General features: G+C 38.5%; 2 protein-coding genes across 5 annotated transcripts in view; one reads left to right on the top strand and one right to left on the bottom strand.

Moving 5' to 3' along the window:
* The window catches only part of rnf111 (ring finger protein 111), a 42,821-nt gene extending 23,656 nt beyond the window's left edge, over nucleotides 1-19,165 (bottom strand). For 2 of the 4 annotated variants that reach the window (XM_051114862.1, XM_051114864.1), the window contains exons 1-3: nucleotides 18,737-19,165; nucleotides 11,605-12,593; nucleotides 2,934-3,060 (exon numbers count right to left, since the gene is read on the bottom strand). In XM_051114862.1, coding sequence (XP_050970819.1) covers nucleotides 2,934-3,060; nucleotides 11,605-12,511 — 1,034 coding nt within the window. In that variant the 5' untranslated portion in view covers nucleotides 12,512-12,593; nucleotides 18,737-19,165. The remainder of the gene's footprint in view (nucleotides 1-2,933; nucleotides 3,061-11,604; nucleotides 12,594-18,736) is intronic. The other 2 variants (XM_051114863.1, XM_051114865.1) reach the window with 1 other exon arrangement.
* A 1,913-nt stretch (nucleotides 19,166-21,078) lies between these two features.
* On the top strand, nucleotides 21,079-23,686 carry ccnb2 (cyclin B2). The gene is made up of 8 exons (XM_051113827.1): nucleotides 21,079-21,229; nucleotides 21,391-21,507; nucleotides 21,594-21,860; nucleotides 21,938-22,096; nucleotides 22,224-22,460; nucleotides 22,562-22,702; nucleotides 23,126-23,236; nucleotides 23,308-23,686. Exons 1-8 carry the CDS (start codon nucleotides 21,212-21,214, stop codon nucleotides 23,416-23,418), a joined length of 1,161 nt encoding a protein of 386 aa, XP_050969784.1. The 5' UTR covers nucleotides 21,079-21,211; the 3' UTR covers nucleotides 23,419-23,686.
* Nucleotides 23,687-25,079: the final 1,393 nt, after the last annotated feature.

Below are 25,079 nucleotides of genomic sequence, written 5' to 3'. Positions count from 1 at the left end.
TTTACCAATAAAGAACATGAAACTACATTTACACTATAGTGCATTTTCTATTTAACCACATAACCTTTCCTAAGGTTATGCCTACTGTTTACACTACTCCGGCATTTTTTACTCTAAAAAACAGAAACTTTCGAAAACACTGTAGCCCCTGTTTTAGTTTGCGTTTCAGTGTAAACAGACCAAAACGGAAACGTTTGAAAACAATGGCATGGCTGCCCACATTCGCTTCGCGTATCCTTGATGACCGTGTAACAATAACATCATGCTCATCATGAATGGTCATGTGACATGGGTTTTCGGTTGTGTAGTGTGGACGGAGATAATTTCTGAAGGCTACATTAGAGTTTCTAAGGCTACATTTACACTAGTGCATTTTCGTTTTAAAACGCATAACTTTTGCTGTGGTTTACGCCTATCGTTTACACTACTCCGGCGTTTTCGACCCTTAAAAACAGAGACTTTTGAAAATGCTGCAGACCCCGTTTTAGTTTGAAAACTGCATTTCAGTGTAAACGGACCAAAACGGACACTTTTGAAAACGATGGCATTGCTGCCCACATTCAATCTGAGTATCCTTGACGACCGTGTAAACAATAACATCATGCTCATTGTTGTACCCATAGATGTGTATAGGTAGATTCCCCATTTGACCGCTTCAAGCACATAAACGCATCTACCATCTAAATAATAGGGAATATACCTATACATATCTATGGTTGCACCTGCATGAATGGTCATGTGACATACGTTTTCAGTTGTGTAGTGTAGACAGAGATAATTTCTGAAAAGCAGTGAAAATGCCAGTGCAGACAAAGATTGTTTTCATTTTAAAAAAACGTTTTAAAAATGGAGACGTTTGAAAATGACGGCGTGGCTCCCCACATTCGCTCTGCACAGCCTTGATGACCGTGTAAAAAATAATGTCATGATCATTTGTTGCGTCTCATTTCGGAGGCTCAGTTAAGAAAAGTAACCGTTAAATTGCAAAGTATAAACTTCACTTCAGTTTACTTCTCTTAGGCCCCGTTTACACCTGGTATTAACATGCGTTAATAAGTAGACACAAGTGGACAAGGCTAAGTACATGTGTAAACGGGGTGTAAAACGTTTTGAGCTTGTCCGCTTCGACCATGTCCAGAGGTGGTCGAACCTCCTACATGTGTTTTGACGCCGACAGAGGGATCCACCCATTCACCCTCCTCTTGACGTAATCAGCACCACGGGGTAATCTGGTCAGAAGTGGTCGAAAGGTTTTAAATCCACTCTCCTGTCTAGTTTGTTTGCCTGACAAAAATGGCAGATTCTGCATTCTGATTGGTCAGACTGCCTGTCAGTCATACTTAGCACACAGTCTCACATGTCAAAACAAACAGCACAAGGCATCAGTAATTCTAGAGTAACTCTAGTACTGTATAATGACAGCAAACCTTCTCAGTCACTCCAGCAACAGACAAAATATTGGTATTTTAGCCAATAACCAATACATATGGGTAAAATGAATAGGAAATAGCTCCAGAACCAAGGCTACTAAAAAATAGGAGACAGGTACTGTTGCTCTCTATAGTATTATGTTATTCTGAACATATCCAGCAAGTGAAGAGACTGGCTGCACATCAGTGCCTGACAGACCCACCTGCTTTCCTAAGACCAGCACATCATGAACTTCTACTAAGAAGGCTGGCACGCATTACAGCTTTACAGCTGGCAACCATAAAATCACTTACTTCTCTTTGTATGCATGTTAAATAAACACTCCTCAAGGCCTGACTAAATGTAAAAACTTGTGCTTCACCTTATTCATGCTGTCACAGAGGTTTATGGGCTTGCGTGAAAGTTATGGGATAAAACAAGCAAACACGCACCAGTGAATAAACAGCCTGAGGTGTTACTCATCAAACTCTAACATCTAAATGATTCAGGTCCTGAGAGAGACAACCACACCACCAATCCGCCTCCAACGCACGGCCTACGATGACGACAATTTGGTATCCGACGGGCTCAACTGAATGACTTTGCTGGCAGGCGTGTGGTGGCGGCCAGTACTATTTTTGACAGCAGTTAAAAAAAGTAATAGAATAAAGCAATGATTCTCAGCTCAGGAACAGACGCCTCAATAACAATTAGGAGAGACACGGGACAGCGAAACCAAATCAAGCAACGGGAAGAGGGGGCGTAGTTCGGACAAAACCATATCAGATGTGATTGAGTTTAGAGCTTCTATCAGATTTCAAAGGGGAAGCCTGCTGAGAGCTCTGTCTGACATAGTTTGGCCGAACCAGCCAAAATACCGGAGGCTGTAGAGTTTATTAAATGGACATGCCGTGCAGCAAACTGAAAATCGAATCTACATGCAAAGTCTCTGCTCCTCCGTGAACTCAATGGAAATCTTTACAAAGCTCAAGCCGAGGCGCTGAACTTCTTTTCGCAAGAATGTGAGAACGTTCTGCAAGTCATAAGACCAAAAAAAAAAAACGGGGGGGAAAAGGAAGCTTGTTTAATTTTTGGTCCACAGAAAGAGAAAAGGGGGCATTCTCCAAGATATGGGGTTCATCCTTCGTACACAATCAACCATTTTCAGTTTACCAGGTATCTCAGAAGCAGAAACTCCTGTAAGATTTACAAAGCTGATGACCATTGAAACGCGTCATCACAGTCTGTGAAAAGAGTCCATAACAGCCGGGAGCTCAGTGAAATGCCTTCATAACAATGGAGACTGCCAGCTTCATGTCTAAACCCAGATGTACCCTCTCATCTAGACTAAGCAGCTCCTCGCTGGGGTCTTCAGAAAGCCATAAACAGCTCTGAACCTCATACTGCAGTTCAAATGAGTTTCATATAACACCATATGAAGATCTTTAAATCTTCTTCACTAGACGTTTAACAGCTGTCCTTTGCAAACATTACAATACTTGCTGAGAAATGAGAAATCTCACCTGAAGGCATCTCCGACAGTTACGATCTCCACTTCACTGTCCGTAGACGTGACGTTGATCTCCTCGCTGGCAGGCACTGCAGGTGCAGGGGTCGCTTCGATCACCACCACGTCCTCATCCAGGACACCTGATTGATAACATGTAAATTAAGCTCATTAATGCTAACATTCAAGCAACCCTGCACTGCAATCTACTTGTATTCAAATACATATGATGAAGATGAAGAGATGTAACTGAGCCAACAAGAACTCACTTGACTTCTATGGTATATTTTTTATTAGACATTTAAAACATATTTGTACAATAACCTGAATGAAACGTGATTTCAAGCCTCTATGAAATCATAGAGGACGCATGTTTGCTTCAGCTGAACTTGCACCTGCACAGATAGGAAGTAGCTCTTTTGGTTCACATGGCCTTCAACGTGTTCTTTTGATAAAAATAACACTGAATAACCACTTTGTTATACAATTAAAATACATTTTGACATAGACAAGCTGGCACTCTGCCATCTATACAAAGAAAGCAAGATAGCTAATAAATGAGGTGATTATGGCAGGAGAATTCGGGAGTATTGGGAAGATTTTGAGGGGAGAATAGGAGCAAAACATCTGCAATCAGATCACTAGTTACAAACTGTTTAAAATTTAAAGCTGCAGGTGAGATGGTCAAATGTTCGGCTGGTATCACTACCCATAAAATCTGATTCTGACATCTGTAACTCTGCAACTTGAGCGTTTCTTGCAAAGAACAGAAGGCAGAATACATGATGCTTCCAGTAGTACACATTCAGCCAAGGCAAGTTTGTTTATATAGCACATTTCAATACACAATACTAACTCAAAATGCTTAATTTAAAATAAAAATAAACGAAATAATTCAGTACAATTAGGTTAGGTTAGAAATGCAAATGCTAAATCTATGGATGATTCATAGTTGTTTAGCATCTGGATTTTATTCTCACAACTACCAAAATTGCAAAACCAAAAATAGACGGTGTGTTATAATTATTTTTAATTATTATTAATCTCATGAAAGTTTAAGTTATGATGGCTGTAAATCTCCAAGGCAAAACAAATCTCTTGTTTTGGAGGACTATTGATGAGATTTTTTAAAACACTTGTTAAACACTAGAGCTTGGCATTACTATAAAAATGTATGTTTACTATAAAAATTCCCATGGCACGGCAACCCATATAGGAAAAGCAGTTGTAAAATTGAAGAATGGATGGTAGGGGTCAACCAATATGTTTTTCAGGGCCAATGCTGATATCAGTTATTACAGATTACGTACATTGATAACCGTTATTTTGAACCAAAATCAAAATTAGGAATAACAAGGGCTTTGACAAAAAGTTTCTCAAAATACTTTTAAATTATTTTGATATTATTACTTCACATAAATAACGTGAGTTCTGAAGATGAATTAATGGGTTTAGAACAACAAACGGTGTGATGTCACACCGACAAGAAGTTGAGAATGGCTTGATTTGAAAAAGGGAATATTACAAAAATACCACTGGGTGAATCATGATAGGGTGGGTGTGTACACACACTCCCAACACACATTTATGTTGAAACAACATGTAAAAGTGAGTTTTGCATCCGATGACCTCTTTAACATTTTGCCAAGGCCTTCTAGTAGGCCCTGGCCCATGGTTGAGAATTTTTGAAATATAACCAACATACATCTATATTTAAATGTCCAACAGGATCCCTGGGGTTTTTATGATGAGAAGCACATATACACACTACCATCAAAGAGATCAGTGGTCATCTCCTGCCTCAATCTGTACTTTCATAGTGTTATCTGAGCTTCCCAAGTCTTCTGAAGGCTACAGTAGGCCCCACTCATTAATCTCGAGCAAAAGCAATATCAGCCTCAGTAGCTACAGCTGTTTAATTGATGATGGTTTGGTGCAGCAGTGGAGCCAACCAATGCTTCAGGCAGGCATGCTTATGTGTGCGCCGGGAAGCTAAATGTAGGTCAGTCAAAGATGTGCTTTGCAGTGTGCCGGCACAAGCTTTTGTAGTACAATCACTCATCTCTTTTCTGATTGGCTCTGCTGCTTGACTTCTCATTCCTTTAACTCGAGCTCTGCCTGGATTTGGTGTCAAGAGGCCCAGGGTGTGTTCAAAATAAAGCTCACAAGCATAGCTGGTACATGTCTCAGTGCGACTGACAAATAACTTCTACTCAAGCTCCATTTTCTACAGAAAATGACATCCAGAAAGAGACATGTGAAAAACACTGATGTGAATTACTGTACAGCCATGACCCTCATACAGTTTTCAATAGAAGATAAAAGACTTAATTGAAGCTCAGTTCGTGCTATCAGCCTTCCTGCCCTTTCATAAAACTCTATTAATCGTGTCTTTTTTTTGAACGGCAGTTAGACTTAAAGTTTAGCACTAGTTAGCATGTACACCAACCACACTATATACTGAACACAATGTTAAAACAACTCTACTTTAGCACTCTAAGGTTGTGTCGTACTATCTGTGTTAAGCATGTTTGTGCACTGAGGCAGAAGCTTGCGGCTCGAGAGATTCGTCGTTATTCTCTGGGGTGTGTTGTTAAGGTTGGCTCTCCCACTGAGTGCTGCTGCTTAGCACCCCGCTCTTACCCCGCTCCCCACGCTGCCCACAAGAAATGATCACACTACCAAACATAGCTACAACTTACAGCAGTAAACACAACAACCACATATTATGCGTGCACTACCATTCAAAGTTGCAATTCTGCAATCCTCTGTGAACATGGTGAACTACCATAAACAGGTTCTTTGTAATAATGCCTCGGTTAGCCAGATAAGTAGATTATATGCAAAGTAAATGACAATGTCGTTTGGTTCAGCAAAACTACTGCGTGCCATATTGAAAAAATATTTAGGAGCACCAGTGAGACTAGCCCGACCAGCATATTTTTGTTTGCGCTGAGGAGCTTTCAAGGTTTCTACGTGTTTTTGCAACGCTGAGTAACGTATCACAGACATATCTCACAAATCCTTTCATAAAGTGTAGAGAGAGTGTAAATAGGAGATTCATTGTACAGTGTAGAGAGCTTCGTTGATTATAATGGAACTTTGGGAGATCATGATGAACTAAGATGAGTGACAGCTTTTAATCATTTTTAGGGGGGTTTGTAAATGAGATATTGATTTAATACAACAGTCAAATAAACAAGAATATTAAGTGGCTTACATTAAAACTATTGCCAGATTTTACTCTATTTCATCGTCAAAACTTGTTAAAAACAAGTCACAACTGAGCCGCACAGCGGTGTTTCGTTTATGAATAATTGAGCGTTTTTAAACAAATCTAGTGAAAGTATCTTTTTGGTTATTTAAATAATGTAATGTTTCTATATTCAAATTTTTATATTTACAATATTAACATGAATTTATAAACATGATTGCACTCATGGGCGACATTAGTGGCCCCCCCAGATGGTTAGTCACCCCCGTTGTCAGCCAAGCTGCAATTGGAGCGGTTAGCCATGCCCAGGTCCGGTTGTACGGAGGTACTAGACGGTGCTAAATACCCTCAAACGAAAGCAAAAGCAATTGTACATCTGACAAACTATTCTCGGCCCGAGTTCGACCCGAGCCTGTCTTTTTCCCCCCTTCTTCCAAAACAGCTTATACTACCGTTTCAGCTATTAAAATAGTTCAGTTTTGTATGCAATGGCAAAGTGATTATGTCTTTGCAGGATATGGAGGCGCCAATTTTTTTTGTGGAAACTATTTAAAATATTCCGTCATATTTGCTGATAAAAGTACGAATAATACATCATTCTGAACTGTAAAGGGTCTACTTTTATTTGTGTGCACTCACAATATCGGCAAAACGTTGCAAACGGTGCATCTATAAAAGAAAGAAAACAAAACATGACGCTTCTGTCGTCTCAACAGGAGCGCTTCACAAAAAGAAACCGAAACTCAGCAAATACTTACCTCACAGACATGATACATATATCTATAGAAAGCTTTAAATTGTAACTTAACGAAATAAAGCAAATCAAAAACAAAAACTTTTCATTATGTAATCTGTAAAGATGCATTTCTCTCTAAAGATGCATCCAAAGAGATGGCGAGTCAGGATCTGCAACTTCATCCTTGCGACACTGACTAGTTTATTAAAAAAAAAAATTGAATTCAAAAATCTCCTTACTATTTTTCCCTGACACATAATGGTAAAAACTTTTGCAGATGCTTTGCGGCAAGCTTTAGCCTATTGCATGTGAATGCAGAACTGTCCCAGCTGCACTAAAGGCGCGCTCGCTGCTGCTGACCGAGACACTAAAAGCCTTCCGGGTCGGTCTTAGAAGTTAAAAAAGCAAAAGTCTCATATCTGGTTAAAAATGAAAGGCCATCAACTGACGCTTAGAACGGGAAGCATCGCCAGATTTGTCCACAGTTTAGTAAACGTTGGCAATCTCTTTAAGTTATTCTTGACTGCGCTGTATGGACTGCTTTGGTGCATGGCAATAAGGTAGGCCATTGATTCGATGCTTATCCGAAAAAGATTTTTTCTTTTGCCCCCCGACTCAGGAGTCAAATGTCGCCCATGATTGCACTCATGCCACCTCTGAGCATCATTAAACATATGAAAATACACCTGCAAGCCACTTTTGTGTTCTTCCGTGCCACCTCAAATTAACAAATTAATTTTGTTAATACTCACTTAATACTACTCATTTGATTGGTAACTTATTCTTATTCTCCTTCTTGTTAATCTGTTGTTTTAACTAGAAATTTTAAAAAGCTTATAAAATACAATTTTTAAAAAAACTTGACTTTTTGATGACTTGATACTTTCAATGAAGTTAAGAAACGCCATGTAAAAATAAAATTTCCCTGTACATCACTTTAAGGAGTCCAATATCATCTCGTAATGCTAAAAAAGTGAAAAAAATGGAGGGGGAAAGTGTAGAGTCCTGTAATGTATCTAAAAAATTAGTGGAGGACAAGTAGAGAGCCACTGGAGGAAAAGAGCATGATCCAAGTCATTCTAAAAATGAGACATGCTTTATACGTGCTTTAAACTGACCCATAAGCATGTTGTTAAATTAAAAATGAAAAAAGCAATTTTATGTTTTGCTTTCTTCCCTGCTGTACAAAAAACATATTGTGAATTCAAAGAAGAACATACAGAACCATCATTTTTAGCGTTACACCCATAGAAGTGATGTAACATGGCAGGCCTCCTCCTCCTACAGAACTGAAGTAAGGACCCATGAAAACCTTTAGGGAGCTGCTCTGATCTCATCCAGATATTTCCAATCAAAACCTCTGCTTTCCAACCCCATTACTCTTTAGATTTAGTGATTTAGTGAGCCAACTCAAAAAAAATGTTATAAATCTTTCTGTTACAGATCAAGAAATTTGGAGAGATTATTGGATGAGGATTTTAAAAACAAATTATAGAGATTATAATCAAAAGTACAATTTCTAACCAACAAAATCTGCATTCACTAACAACACACTTTAAAAAAAAAAAAAAAAAAAAAAAACATAAAATATGACCCTGGACCACAAAACAATCGTAAGTAGCACAGGTATATTTATAGCATGGCCAACAATACATTGTATTTTTATGTAAAAAAAATACATGTTCCATGAAGATATCCTAGAAGTTTCCTACCATAAACATATCAAAACTTGATTTTTGATTAGTAATATGCATTGCTAAGAACTTAACTTGGACAACCTTAAAGGAGAAGGCTTCTGCAGCGATGTAGGATGATTTTGAAATGATTTTTGAAGTTGAGGGAAAAAATACTCAATACCCTGTCTTGAGCCAGAATACACAGAGTTCAGGGAGAGCAAGGCAAAAGGAGCATTTTTAAATTGTATTTTTTTTTTTTTATTAAAACAACTGATTGTTTCGCTAGATAAGACTAGGGCTGTGTATTGCCAAGAATATGGCAATGCAATACGTATCACGATACAGCGGTTGCGATACGATGTGTTGCAATACATTGCGATATTGTAAACAAGGCGATATATTGGGATAGTTCTTATTTTATGAATAGGACATAAAAATGTGCGGCTACCCCACCGCGCCCGGCGCGAAGGCCCTTTCACGGGAAGCTGCAAGCAGCGGAACAATGGCGCGGGCGCTGCCTCGGCTGCATGGGCCGCTTCTGTTGCACAGATGGGTGGCGGCCACACGTTGGTTCCGCTGCTTGCCGCGTCCAGGAGCAAACGTTACCTCCAAAGGCCGAAATGACGCCACACTTTACACCGAGGCGGGAGCAGGAACTACTCTTTCATCCTCCAATTAACGCTAACATTAGCGGTGTGCCCTTATGCTAGTATTTCCTATCACTGTTTAAGTTCAGACATAAGAAGACTGCAATCTACCGGTCAGGATATAAGCTGAAAACGAAGCAACTGTCATGAATCTTGTATGATTATTTTTTTTAAATATCGATATTCCATTTTTGAGAACCGATACAGTATCGCCAAACAAAATATCGCGATACACAAGTGTATCGATATTTTCTTACACCCCTAGATAAGACCCTTCTTATATGGAGAAAAATGCTGAGATGTTGTCCTCAAAAAACAATTTCTTTACGACTGAAGAAAGAAAGACATCAACATCTTGGATGACAAGGTGGTGAGTACATTATATGTGAATATTTGTTTTGGAAGTGGACTTCTCCTTTAAAGGCGATTTTCTCAATATATAGATTTTTTTTGCACCCACAGATTCTAGATTTTTAAATAGTTGTATCTCGGCCAAATATTGCCCTATCCTAAGAAACCATACATCAATAGAAAGCTTATTCATTCAGCTGAATTTCATTTCAGGCCTGAAAACTCCCAGATATTTAATTTCAACCAATTCATCTGCCTTTTTTGACTGCTACCAATATTTATTAAGTCTCTTTGAGTAACAGACTACTCAAATGTGTACCTTTAAACATGTTGGCATGGGAGAGTGGAAGAGAGAGAGAGAGAGAGAGAGAGAGAGAGAAAAGAAAAGAGAAAAAAACAGATGAAGCACTAGGCCACTAGTTATGTATGGCAGGTCCTCCTCTGATGCATGCTTAGCTGCAGATATTTTAAACACATTTTAGCGGTTTTATGGGTATGATGTATGTTCAATCGAGTGGTTCAGATCTCTTTGAGAGAGGAATGTGTGAGGTGTAGGTAATCTTTCTTGGTACGGTAGAGAGAGCAGCAACATAGTGCTGGTTAAGGACTTGCTGCTGTTGCTCAACAGGAAACTCAAATATTCTGCGGCATGTAACACATACAGGGCGGCTTGCTGATGCACTTTTTCCATTTTATCCTCTGTAGCCATTTTTCAAAAACAGAAATTATGGCCATAACATAATACTTATATTAAAATATGCACTGTTATGACCAATAAAGTTGTCAGGCTTCACGAGAACTATAAAACACAACTAGCTTAGTACAGGGCTCCTGTTGTTGGATGGGCTTAGCTTAAAAAAAAAAAAAAAAAAAAAAAAAAAAAAAAAAAAAAGGTACAGTATATTTGAAACTACATTTACATGATGTTTAAAGAATCTAGCTAATTTTCCCCATTGTTTAAATCTACTTTGCCAAACTTAAGAGGGACTGAAGGAAAGAGACTTGCTCAGTTCCACAACACACAACTCATCTCAAATGTTCATGAGAGATGAAAAAACACAATCAAGGACAACAGAAGTAGAGCGCAAGAGTTTGGCAGGAAATGGATCTGCTGACATGCCACTTGTGCTTTCAGAGGGAGGCTAAATGAAAAAAAAAAATTCCTTATAAAACACAAACTTTAGGCAAAGAGAATATAAAATTATACACTATCGTTCATAAGCTTGGGGTCAAAACTATCCCTGTTTTAAAGGGATAGTTCACCCATAAATAAAAATTCTGTCATTAATTACTCACTCTCATGTCTTCTGAACCCATAAGACCTTTGTTCATCTTTGGAACACAAATTAAGATATTTTTACTGAAATCCAAGAGCTTACCAACCCTGCATAGACAGAAGTGGTACTACCACATTTAAGGCCCAGAAAGGTAGTAAGTACATCGATGAAATAGTCCACGTGACATCAGTGGTTCATACTTAGTTGTATGAAGCTACGAGAATACATTTTGTGCGCAAAGAAAACAAAAATAACGACTTCATTCAATAATTTCTTCTCTTCCCTGTCAGTTTTTGACAGTACCACGTCTCACGCATGTGTTGGTGCTGACGCAGGAGACGGTGTTGATCGTGGTAGTACCCTTGCTGTCTAGGATTTAATGGAAAACATCTTAATTTGTGTTCCAAAGATGAACGAAAGTCTTACGGGGTTGGAGCGACACGAGGGTGAGTAATTAACAGAATTTTCATTTTTGGGTGAGCTATCCCCATAACGTCACAATTACAATAACAGCTTCAACCTGTTCACCCACCCAACATCTGTGAATCATTGTTTTTGGTGAATTGTGCAAGTATGAGTAGTATTTCATTTGTAGGTATTCTAATCATTTTTTAATTATTATTTATAATACAAAAAGAATTTTCCACCTATTGTCTTGCCTTATTTTGTTTAAACCAAACCAGGTACAACATGAACTATCAGCTCTATTTTCCTTCTCACAACTTCCTTTATAAAGCGGTGTGTAGTGATGTTCGGGTAAAGGTAAAATAATAAAAAGCGATTTACCTGAGGCCACAGCCGCAGTGCTGGCTTGGCTGCTACTGCTGCTAACATCCACGTACAGCTCATCCTCAGCCTCAGTTGAGGAAGGAGAGGAGTCGTCAGAGGTCAGCTCCTCACTGGAGCTGCTGGTACTGTGCAGTAGGGCGTACTTCTTCCGTGCGATCACCTCACGTTTCTTCCTCTGCAGCAGTAATCGCTCCTTCTGCTTTGGAGTCCGCTGTACCCCGCCTCCTGCTCCGCCCTTGACAAAACGTTTCCTGTGCAATGGCCTGCGTGAGCTGAGACACGGACGTTTCACATGATTGCTTTCTGGCTCAAGCCGCGCCCACTTATGCGACCTGCTAGCACGAGTCCGGGCGACTAGCGGCCGCATGCCTACCGCCGTGCCCGTCCCACCTCCAGCACTGCCGGTGGAGGCCGAACCGGGAGCCTTGAGCTGTTGCTGTCTAACTGTCATCGGCCTGCCGTCCTCCTCTGAGCTAAGAGTGTCCGAGTCACCAAACCGAAGGCTGGAGGAGGGCGAAGAAGCACAGTCACTCAATGAGGATTCTGGGTTCCTCTCGTCCTCACTATGTGTCTCTAGCAGCATGGGCCTGTGGTGGGGCGGAGTGAGGGCTGCCTCGCTCACTGGCGCTTCCTTCAGAGAACAATACGATGGCCCAGGCTGCTGGCTCTTGCGCTTTTTGCGTCCCGACAAGCCTCTTTCACAGTCTCTGCGACCTCCAGCATCTCGCGATGGCCGGTGTCTGGTCTCGGGACATAGCGGAGAAGGGAAATCACTTCCTGCCTTGCCAATCACCTCCATCTCAGCTGGGAAGCTCTTAGCAGTCTCCATGGGTTCGGGGTTAGCCAGAGGCCCCTTCAGGGGCTCCTGCTTACGTCGTGCATCAGACGGAATCTCACTCTTCATTGCGACTAACCCACAACAAAGTGCCACTGAGGCTCAATACACAGAATCCTAGGGTTCCATTTGAGATCCAGCAATCCTACAACTGGAAAACAGAAAAAATAGGCAGAGAATGAGAATACTGTCTCTAAAAGACTGAACGAAATTATTATGAACCATTGACCAAGACAAAATTACATAAACAGACCAACAGAACAAAGTTAAACAAAGAGGTAAAAAAAATTCTTATTTTTGCCTATGTTGAATACATTTGTGTTGCTTAATATTTTTGTGGAAAATTAAAGAATTAGCTCACTTTCAGTGAGTTTGTATTTTTTTTTAGAAAATTCTATCAATCGTTTCACTAGATAAGACCTTATTCCTCAGCCGGGATAGTGTAGAGCCTTTTGAAGCTGCATTGAAACTGCAATTTAGACTTTCAACCCATTGTCTCCCATTGAAGTCCACAGGGTTCCCACACCTTGGTTAACTTCAAATTCAAGGACCTGTCTAGGCCTTTCCAGGTCCAACACCCTTAAATCTAAGTACTTAAAAAGCCCCCAAAGTGGCACAATGACCATATCCCATATCAAAACTCAAAATATTTCATTTCCATATCTAAAATGTATATTTTACAGTCACCCTTGTGCAGATTGATCATAAACACAACTAAAAGGATTCCTACCAGTGGCCATCACAAAACTTAACATCTTGCATAGTTTTTTCACAGGTCGAATGCAAAATGTTTCAATACAAGCATTTCAGTCAAATGTAATTTATGCAATATTTATAACATTTAAGCCATGGGAGAAAATCAACCCTTCCCAACAGTTTAAGATCAGCCCAATTCCGTGCAAACAATGTGGATTTGGCAACCCTGCATCCAACACAAGCTGTAAGAATCAGATTTAATTGATCATGTGTCAAGACAAGAGTAAGGAGAGATGACTGACAAATCATGCTGGAGGATTTGCTGCTCAGCAAATAATGTGCTCATCTGATCTTGTAAGATACGCTCCCTTTATACAGAGTATGTGTGTCACCATGAAATTGCAAGTGAAAGTGAATAGCCGTTCATTCAGAAGAGATTTAAATACTGCACATACGATGCCGGCTCCCTGATGCGCGAAAATTATATTCAATATTAGAATGATTGAGTGAGTAATGGCCCAAAATTCAACTGGAACGGGATCAAGAAAACAATCTTGTCCCGCGACAAAATGTAGGGCTTAAATACAAAAACGCACACAATGAACGGGGACATTAGAAAGCAAAAGCAAAAGACGAATCCCGCACATTTTGGGCGGGATGTTTTTGGGTGGGAATACAAAAACGTACACAATGAATGGGGACTGTAGAAAGCAAAAGCCAAATCCCGCACATTTTGGGTGATTTAGAAATCCCAGCTGGACGCATTTTTTAGGCCCAAAAAGACAACATGTCTGGGGAAAAGAGGACGTATGGTCACCCTAACTAACGTAAATCAAGCACATTAGCGGACCAGAGGGAATAATATTGAATTTTTTTAACTTTCCAGGGCCTTGAAATGTGAACATCTTGGATGACATGGGGGTAAGTAAATTATCAGAAAATGTGTATTCTGGAAGTGAACTAATCCTTTAAAAAATCCATACTTATCTGAAATCTTTACTGTCACTTTTAATGACGTTAACACATTCTGCTAAACAATAATATCTCTCTCTCTACATACACACTAAATAACATTGAATTTTAATATTGTCACTTGGTTGTTTGCCATAGCATGAAAATAATTAGTGGCTTATCGATACTGGTCAGAGTTCAGAGTATATCCCTACAATGTAACAGTGAAACAGAATGTGCTTTTAGGAAAGCAAGAAGTCCTGTAAATTTCCAATTCAAAACCTTGGTCTGACTTAGTCGCGAACGTTGTTTTAGCAGCCATTTCTGGCCGAGCATGAGTCAGACAGGGTTGTTATCCAGGCAGCTCTTGTTCACGCTGTAATAAAAGAAAGGAAATGGTGACTAAAGAAAGGTCATCTCTTGCACCGTGTAGACAGAAACGAGCAACTGCACACGTTTCAGGAGCAGCTTAATATCTCCTGCAAAAGACTACAACATAAATCTACCATGCACAGGATAATAGTGCTAGGGGTCATTATCTCCCAGTTTTCCATTATTCCAATGATAACAGCATAGGAAAAGAGGAACCCACATCTTTCACACACAATGCAAGGCCTAATAGCAGACAGCTGTTTGTTGTTTTACATAAAATGAACTTCAATACAGGTGTATATGAAGAGCCCCTCCATCTTGATCCTTATATAATGCAGTTATTTGTGCTGAAGCAACCTAATTAAAGCTCTCTCAAATTAGGTTCCCGCTTGCTTGCATAATGGGTATTTATCCATCACTGCCTGTAATGTTCACGATGATTACCAACGTCCACAAAGCCTCTTCCTCCTCTCATTATGAAAATCTAACAATTCAGCCATTTTATTCATTACCTCTTTTATGCTCATCTCACAACCATTTTTTCCCTCTTTAATCAAAATCTCACTGTTTCCGATCACTCTTCCATTCACCAGAACCCCATTACGCTCCAACATTTCTTCAGCCTTCCCTAATTAACATCTCGGCACCCAGAGTGGCACCATGCCCCAAACGCCTTACGCTTCACAGCAGCCGCAACAAGGCCCAGAGTTCCCTTACCTTTAAATTATGAAAGCAGCCATCTGTTTCACAAGGCATATAGTCTCTTTTCTCAAATCAACTTCTCTGTCTGGTGGCAGAGTGCATGAAGAGGTACTTTTCTGTATACAAAGCAATAAAGACAAAGCATTCTACGGGTTAGTATTGCCACAGTTTATGTGTGGTTTAGGACAGTATATTGACATAACACACAAATTAGAAACAAAACTCACAAAGAAAGGACTGCCCTGCAAAATGTACCATCTCATACAAAAGGAATACTTTCACGAAATCAGTTTTTATGTATCTGTGCTGTTATTAGCACCATACATTTCTAGAACGCATTATATAAATATTAGTCCTATACTCAACAACTATTTTTAAAATTTGGTTCAGGTAAAAAAAAAAAAAAAAATCCTCTTAGGGAATGTTCACCAAGGCTGCATTCATCTGATCAAAACCACAGAAAAAAAAATTTAATTTGTGAAATATTATTACAATTTAAAATAACCATTTTTTATTTTATCATATCTTAAAATGCTATTTATTCCTGTGATGATAAATCTGAATTGATTTTATTTATCATAATGTTATCAATGTTTAAAACATTTGTGCTGATTATTTTTTTGGCTTATATTTCTGTGGAACGTCATAAGTGTTGGAAAATTATAAATGCATCCGTACCAGATAAAAGTATTAATTTAAAAAAAAAAAAAAGAAAACACCTGACCTTAAACGGTAGTGTAAATATTAGCTAAAAATACATGACCTGTCCTGAAAATCAGTGTAAATCACCGAAAGCACTGTAGGCCAACACTGGGTGTATGTATAGAATACAAATATGCAAGATATAATATAAATTAGAAACGGCTGCTGTATCAGAAAGGTAAAAACCAAAGACTGCATAAGCATAAAAACTCTGCAAAATGTCTTCCTTCAAAGTAAACAAAGTCAGGTTCCCAGTAACTGCAGTCTAAATGTTTTACAGTAACTATGGCAATGTTGTTATTGTATCAAGACCACTAACTTTTATTATGACCCACTTTTATTGAGCAATATCCAGTTTCACAAAAGCAAACCAAAAGAAACTCTCACAACCTTTCTGTGTAATCGCAAAAAAAACAACAAAGTGCACCAATAATACTGTGAATTTATAAAAACAGAGAACATTTTGAAAAGCATAGATGGAAGCCACACAAACAGGGTTTTAAAATGTAACCCCCCTGTAAATATCATTATTATTGCAAAACGCAGATAAAACAGGATGAGGAACCCAAGCTTGCACCACATGAAAACTGTGACTGGGCTTCCTTTGCAGGACTAAAATTATTTATCCATTATTTTTTTTAAGTGGCAAAATATATGATGCTTTGTGCCATTTCATAGCAAAATTTCACTCTTCACTCCATCAAAAAAATAAGACCTCAAACTGTGTTCATCAACATCCCTGAGCTGCTTCATCAACATCCCTGAGCTGCTCTCGCAGGCTCCTCTGAGGCTGATCCTGTCAACCTGTGATGTACCACTGTGCCATGCAACAAAGTGCACCACAGCACTTCCATATGAGGCGGCCCCAGAGGGCCCCATTGCGGCAGTGCCTCTTGACGCCAAGGTGGATACAGATTTCAGAAGATAGGGGATTATGGGGGACTGTTTTAATTCCTTCCCCAAGGATTGCTGTGTATATCTATGTTCAGCAGCTCTGCCATAAGCAATAGCAGGACACACAGCCAGAGTGTGGGAGAATCACTGTAAATATCACCACAAATTCACCACACTAATTACTGTTCATGGAATGAAATATCAGTGTGTTTTTAAAAAAAAATGTCAACAATAATTTAAGTTACAAGTTAGAGGGCTAAAGGGGGCAAATTCTAGTTTTTTTTTTTTTTTTATTAACAGTAGGCTTTCACTTTACGTTTTGGAGAAGAATTTTTTTTTTTTTTTGCTTTACTGTTTTTTTAATCTTTTTTTTTTTTTAATTAAACTTCAACTAAACCAATTATTTGAATACAATTTTGAACGAATGTCAAATCTGACATACAGTCATTACTGGAAATCAACATAAAATACATAAAGTACTCATAAACAACACACAAAACATTAACATCGTATAATAAATACTCCTTAAGAATATATTTTAAATCATTCAAAATTACATTATACAGTTCTCTAGGTCTATAAGGTCTAATGTTACAGTATACTGATGCAACTGCTTTTTTTGGGTTCTTTTTAATGGTGATTTTATTTACTGCTTTTAGCTAAATATTCAACTACAAAAATAAATCTGAATACAATCATCTGCAGTGGTACAACCCCATAAAGATAGATACTGTAATGCAACATAACTAAAACATAATATGAAAAACATCCTTGATAACACACATAAACAGGCGATATGTGATTCATTTCTCACTAAAATATGAAGCCAATGTAATCTTACAAACCAAAACAACTGTAAATATTCAGCTGTACATATTTCCACTGGGGAAGTAAAACCGGCCATTTTATTACATGCTGAACTTCCCATTAACCACCCTAGATCATTAATTTAAATTATTCTACAGTCTGGAAGAATTAACTAAAATCTATCATACAAAACCACTGTGACACAGTTTTTTCCTCATTGTTAGTGAGTAAATATCCAGACAGATCAAGCAAAGATATCATCGGTACATTATCAAGCCTAAAAACACAGTGACTTCACCAGACATGACATCTTGTTATGTTGGAGAGCTGAAACACTTATTATTAATACATACAAATTAATCCTTTACAGAGACAGATGACATTATCTTTTAATGGGCCGTTGAAACAAATGGCATAGCATTTTCATATCTGGATGAAATATGAATATAACTGCAACTGGGAGCAAAAGAAGCAACACTGCCTTTTATTCATAAGAGTTTATTTTTCCAAGCAGATGATGGAAGTGCACAGTGAAAGAGAAGATGCTGTGAACAAAACACTGTGCAGCACTTTGAGCCATGGTGACATTAATAATCCAGTCTCTTTTATTTCAGATGTCACTGATTTATGGGAGTCAACACCACATATGTCATACTCCCAGAGGGGGCACATTAAAAATGTTATTAGAAATGCAAAGGCTGGAATCTGATCCAGCTGGCTGTTCAAGAAAACAAGAGCTGCTGACCAATTCCGTCTCAAAATGGCCTGATGAAACCAGCTTTTACATTTCCAATCAAGTAACAACATCTGGTTTGATTACAATCCCATAAATCACAACACAAAGACTACGAGGGTTTGATAAACAACAGAAAAGGAAAAGCACCGATGGCATGTTGGTGTTGTCGTTCTCACTTTCTTCGAAACATCGGCTGACAGCGCTAGAGATTATAAAACACATCCTAAAATAGACATCTAAGACACGTTTAAAGGATAGGGACAGTTAATGTTGTGTATCAGTAGCCCATTGGGCCTGGATGTGTGGGACAAACACACACTCTTTAACGTTACTGAAACTGCTAGCGGCGGGCTATTAGCCTCTCCAGTTAGTCAAACAATAGCTTCTACCAACTGAAATTTAGCGTTAAAACGAACACAAACAGCGCCACTTACCTCTATACACGTCGGAAAACTATCCTTCTTGGACTTAACCCCCTCTCCGGGGTACAATTTTCGTCGACAGAAGTAGAAAAGTATTGGGGAAGCGAGTGAACGTCAGCGGAGGCTTGTGTGAAACTGACAGTCACACAAACCCGAGAGGGAGGGAGAGAGGAGAGAGAGGCCCAGCGCTTTAGCCTCCCCGCTAACTGACGGTAATTTCGACGATTCCGCTTGAAATATATGAGGATACGCGCGCGAGTCACAATATCACAGGTTAAACGTCACGGCGAGCTAAACGTACGGAGAGGACCATTTATTTAACGGTCATATGTGGCACGAATTCCTCCCCGTTTGCCCTCGGGTGCGAGTCCCCATTCCTGCCGATCCGAGGCGTCCATTAGAGCGCTGCTATGTGTGTGTATGTGTATGTGAACGGCGCTGCTACTGCGCGCACACGCGCGCGCGAGAGCGAGCGAGCGTTTCGACATTTTACGACATTCTCTCATCCTTGACGACTCTCGAGGACCACAACATTACTTAAAGGATGGTTGAAATCTAGATCGTGAGTAATCCATGAACGATCATAATCGTTGGCCACTGACTCTTGCGAATCTATATAGATATTTTCGTGCGGTTTGAAGTCTTGACTGATGTGAGTTACTCTGTTGTATTAGGTAGTTTGTCGCCTCATGCTCTCTAGTGGCAGAATGTGGCAGCGCTCGTAAAACTAAATGTGCTTGTTTGTTTTTTGGGGGTTTTTGTCGTTATTGTCGTTTTTGTTGTTGTTGTTTTTTTGTTTTGTTTTTTTTACAAACCACAGAATGCAGAATTATCCTTTCTGTTTAAAAAAAAAAAAGCAATGTTGACATTTTTAATAGTGTTATTGGTCCATTGTTGAGGTACCGATTTTCATTTATTTTTAAAGCGATGAAACCATTAAACCCTGGGGATATGAATTTACTAATAACTATTATTATTAGGTATTTCAGTGTTTCCAATATTTTGAATCCGCTTAACAAACATTCGTTCAGTGTCAATTTCTGTTAGGCCAGTAGGTGGCGTCAAGTGAATATTTTTGTCATTTTGTACGTGAGTTATGTTTGTATGTGTCAGAAAGAAAAAAAATATTTCAGAAAATGCAACCACTTTTGATATTATTCTATTTACAACACATTATTAATTTATTTATTACTCTTTTGTACAGTTTCTGTATGTAAATGCAAATCTCTACTGTACGCATTCTGATGTTATGTCTATGATGGACATTAAAAACAAATGTTTAACCACGTATAAATGTTTTTCTCTGGCTTTGGGTTTCATTTAGTTATTTATTTTACACCAACATTGTTGTTAAATGCTGGTGCTCTAAATATTGGAATACTGGAATAATTTAATGTACAGCACATTTCAATCTTATTATAATTATTACAATTTGTGTGTCCAAAAATCTACTATAAGACTCCAAAAATAATGTTAAAACATAATTTATTCATGCTGTCATCTTTTTATCTTGGCTTTGTATGTTCAACCAACGATTTTTACAGTTCGGTCTTTGAAGACAGAAAAGCAGTCACTCACTTCTAAAGAGTTAAGAAAAGGAGCATGAAAAAATGAACAAGGATCTTTAATTCACTTAAAAGATTCATTCATGAATAAATCACTATCACAGCTGTATTTTCTCATTACATACATAACGGGCATGATTGCTGCTTTTATTGTGTTTTATTACATGTGATTCTCAACCTTTGAACTCCAACCCTATTCAAAGACTCATGACTTTTCCAACTGTTTGTAATAAGTATTTTCGTTATTCTACATTACTTTTCTAGGTCTAGAATTCACTTAAAATTAAGCTACCTCATATGTCCAGGTTTTCCCAGAACAAAAAAAAAAAAATCTGTTTTTAAAATAAGAATTACTTCAGTTTTTAGTTTTATCTTATTTTAATGCCAGTTTTAAATAATCTTTTTGAGGCCCATAGTGGGCCCTGGAGCCCTGCTTGAGAACAACCGTTTTATTATATACGTTACTTTATTCAGTAGCAAAAAAATTGTTTCATTTTCCAAATGTTTAATTTTAAAAATTGCCTTTAGAAAGTAAGTCTTTGACCAGGAGACATTATTATAAACACCTACCTGACTACTAAGTTAATAATTACTAAGGACTCAAACTACCTGTATAATAATAATTCGTCAAAAAATTTGTAAACAAGTTAAATGTAGTGTTTTACAAAGCTACACGTGAAACCGGAGATGAAGGATGATTGATAAGCGTCCTTTCCGTTTTCAACCAATCAAAGCCGAGTATTCCACGAGGCAGTGGCCAATCACAGAGAGCGGAGCGGTATTTGAATCACCAGCAGGCCTTTGTACTGTACGGTTTGTTTTGAGTTAGATGAGAAACACTAGTCGAAGCTAAACGGCTCTTTTTAAAACATTTTTTTTTACCTTTTATTTAAACCAGACTTCTTCGATAAACATATTCGCCATGGAAATTCACGCTTTGGTGAGTATTTGATGCAGAAACATGTTTTTAAGTTGTCTGATAAAAGACTTATGTTTAGCGTCAACACGGCTTCACGTTCGTTAGCCTAAATTGCTAAAAGAGTTGTGTTGGAACGGCTTTTAGCTAAACTCCTTTAGTTTTAACTTTCTTTTTCTGTACAGCGCAATGCAAACAACCCCGTTTTTATCGGTGGTAAAGGCGGGCCTGTGAACGGTGCAGCGAGGAGGGCCGTGTTTGGCGAACTGTCCAACTTAACCCACAAACCAGTTCAGACCAAGGTGCGTGTCTTTCATATACCACCATGCAACGTGTGCGTTTTAAAACAGCATTTCGCCACATTTTCCTCTTTCTTTTTGCTTTTCAGAAGGTTCAAACTGCGCTACCTGTAAAACCAACTGTCCAGCCAGCTGTTGTGCAACCCAAACGTGCCCAGGTACAGCACGAGATCCCCCAGCCTGCCCCAGCGTTGCCCCCTGTTCAAGCTGACGTGAGCATGAAGGAAGAGGAACTGTGTCAAGCCTTTTCCAACACACTCTTTCCAGTCGAAGACATCGATGAAGGGGATGCTGACATGCCCCAGCTGTGTCCTGAATATGTGAAGGACATCTATGCATATCTGCGAAGCCTTGAGGTACCTAACATCTTTTAAAAATGCACCCTGTTTATTTAACCTTCATGACTTCTAAAGCTTCTGTATTCTTGTTACAGAGTCAGCAGTCCATTCGTCCCCGTTATATGCGTGGCTATGATATCAACGGACGAATGCGTGCTCTCCTGGTTGACTGGCTGATTCAGGTGCACTCAAGATTTCAGCTTCTGCAGGAAACCTTGTACATGACCGTAGCCATCCTTGATCGATTTCTCCAGGTATGAGTTAAACGAAATTTATTACAGAAGCTGTAGAGCTGTACCATAAAATTCCATTTGTTAGTATTCTATAACATGAACTATTTTAAAAAAAAAAAAAAAAAAAAAAAAAAAAAAACCTTTTCAGGTCCAGCCTGTGACCCGTAAGAAGCTCCAGCTAGTGGGTGTTACCGCAATGCTGATTGCTTGTAAATATGAGGAAATGTATGTGCCTCTGGTTGGGGATTTTGCCTACATCGCTGACGATGCCTTCACAAAAGCCCAGATCCGAGAGATGGAGATGCTGATTCTCAGTGAGCTGAACTTTGAGCTCGGACGTCCTCTGCCCCTGCATTTTCTGCGGAGGGCTTCAAAGGCTGGGAATGTGAGTTCAGCTTTTATGATCCCTGATGCGGTTTGGCAGATTTGTTGGCGCTTTAAATGTTGAGTCATCTTTGCCTTTTTTTTTTAACATCTGCTTTTTAGGCGGATGCTGAGAAGCATACACTTGCAAAATATTTCCTTGAACTGACACTACTTGATTACGACATGGTCCACTTTAACCCTTCTGAGACTGCAGCTGCTGCTTTGTACCTCTCTCAACTTGTGCTTGATGGCCAAAAATGGGTAAAATTTTCCTTTTAGTGTCTTTCTATAGTGTTTTCACGACATGTATCGGCCATACTGGTGGCACTGAATGTAAACAATGCCACTGAACGAAACTCCCATATTTTTTGGGCTGTACTAATCTGTTGGATCAGGAGAGAACTTTGAGCACTATATTAAAAAAAAAAAAAATTTTGTAGTTGGCCAAACTGAACCAGGATTTCCTGAGTAAGAATCTTGACCACATTCATGTTTGTTCTTATTTCTGGTCAGGTAAATAAAATATTAGTCTAATCTCAAACTGCCTTTTCCCGCTTACTAAGTCCTTCTCCCTATGATTTAGCAGCTTCCACATGGTTTTTCTGTGGTTTAGGCATATCTGGGGTGACTGACCAAATTGTGACATAAGTGCAAACCATCTATGTTTTATTTTTCCTGTTCTAGTCACCAACCCAGCAACACTACTCTACGTATGATGAGGCCCACCTGAAGCCTATCATGCAGCATATTGCCAAAAATGTGGTTATGGTCAATGATGGGCTCTCAAAGCATGTGGTAAGCACTTTTAGACTCTTGTGTGTCAGTTTGGTTCTGCTGAATGCTCTGCTGATGTCTGTCTCTTACAGACTGTGAAAAAGAAATACTCCAGCAGTAGGCTCATGAAGATCAGCCTTCTTCCCCAGTTGAAGTCATCACTTGTGAAGGATCTGGCTGCTCCTCTGCTGTCCAGCTCTTGAGGATCTTTATGTGGGAATGGACACTAAAATCTGCACTTTATTTTGTGTCAGCCATTTTGGGAAATGGACTGCTGCTTTTTAAACTGATGTACATATTCTTGGATTGTCTGTATAAATAAACTGTTTCTACTTTTTAAGATTAAACTTTTAAGCTGGGTTTAAATTGGTTTTTACTTGTATTATAAACTTGCTGTAGCAGTGTTTTTTGCATTACCTCTTAGTGGGCAAATTGAAGCTGGAATCATTAAAATCCAAAGATTTAATACCACTTTCTGACTTGTGTGTTCATGCTAGGCTTGTCTTGTTGAACTTTACTGTTCTGACTTCCTAATTTATACACTACCAGTCAAAAGGGTTAATTATTTAAATTTTTTTTTTTTTTTTTTTTAAACATTATACACTATACAATTCAAAAGTTTGGTGTCAGTTTAAAAAATTCTGCTCTGGTTTTCAAAATTTTTTTTTTTTTTTTTTTTTTTTTTTGAGCTGCAATACAGAATTCTGAAGGATCATGTGATGAGTAATGATACTACTCTAATTCAGCTTTGAAATCAAAGAAATTTCTTTAAAATGTATTCAAATAGAAAAGTTATTTTAAAATTGTAAATTTTGTTTTTGCTGTACTTTGGATCAAATAAATGCAAGCTTGGTGAGCAAACAAGGCTTATTTAAAAACATTAAAAATCTTACAGTCCAATAACGTTTGACTGGTAGTGTATTCTAAACACTCTTAACCCAATTATACATATTGAACTAAAGGTCCAAAGTCTCTTCACCTGTATTCAATGATGTTGCACACATGCTTAGTTTTAAGCAGTTCAACTTCTGGATAGAAAAGGGTTTTAAAGACACTGGATTTCATTCACTAATAATTGTGGATGTTTTTATTAACTTTATGCCTTTACAACATACACATTTGAATACTTGGAGAAGTTTGCTTCCAGAACAAAAATTTACAGATTATGTACTCACCCCCTTGTCATCCAAGATGTTCATGTCTGTCTTCAGTCATAAAGAAATTGTGTTTTTTTAAGGAAAACATTTCAGGATATAGTGGACTTCAATGGTGCTTGTGAGTTTGAACTCCCAAAATGTAGTTTAAATGCAGCTTCAAGGAGCTCTAAACGATCCCAGCCAAGAAAGAAGGGTCTTATCTAGCGAAACAATTAGTTATTTTCTAAAAAGAAAAATTGACAGCTGATATACTTTTTTAACCGCAAATGCTCGTCATGTCTAGCTCTGCGTGAACTCTGTACATTCCGGTTCAATACAGTTAGAGTATTTCAAAAATCTAATTTTTCCTCCAACTTCAAAATCGGTGTTTTACCTTTTTTTGTAAACACTGGGTTGGTACTTCTGCAGCGATATAGGACGATTTTGAAGTTGGAGGAGAAAATAAGATGGGAGTTTTTCGACATACACTAACTGTATTGAACCACAATCCACAGCATTCACACAGAGCTAGACAAGACGAGCATTTGAGGTTAAACAGTATATAAATTTGATATATTTTTTTTAGAAAACAACCGATCGTTTCACTAGATAAGACCCTTCTTCTTCGACTGGGATTGTTTAGAGCTCTTTGTAGCTGCACTGAAATTGCATTTTGGAAGATTAAACTCGCAGGCACCTTTGAAGTCCACTATATGGAGAAAAATCCT

The sequence above is a fragment of the Labeo rohita genome, chromosome 7, assembly GCF_022985175.1.
Source record: "Labeo rohita strain BAU-BD-2019 chromosome 7, IGBB_LRoh.1.0, whole genome shotgun sequence".
NCBI lineage: Eukaryota > Metazoa > Chordata > Actinopteri > Cypriniformes > Cyprinidae > Labeo > Labeo rohita.
This window is presented reverse-complemented; position numbering and strand designations above follow the sequence as displayed.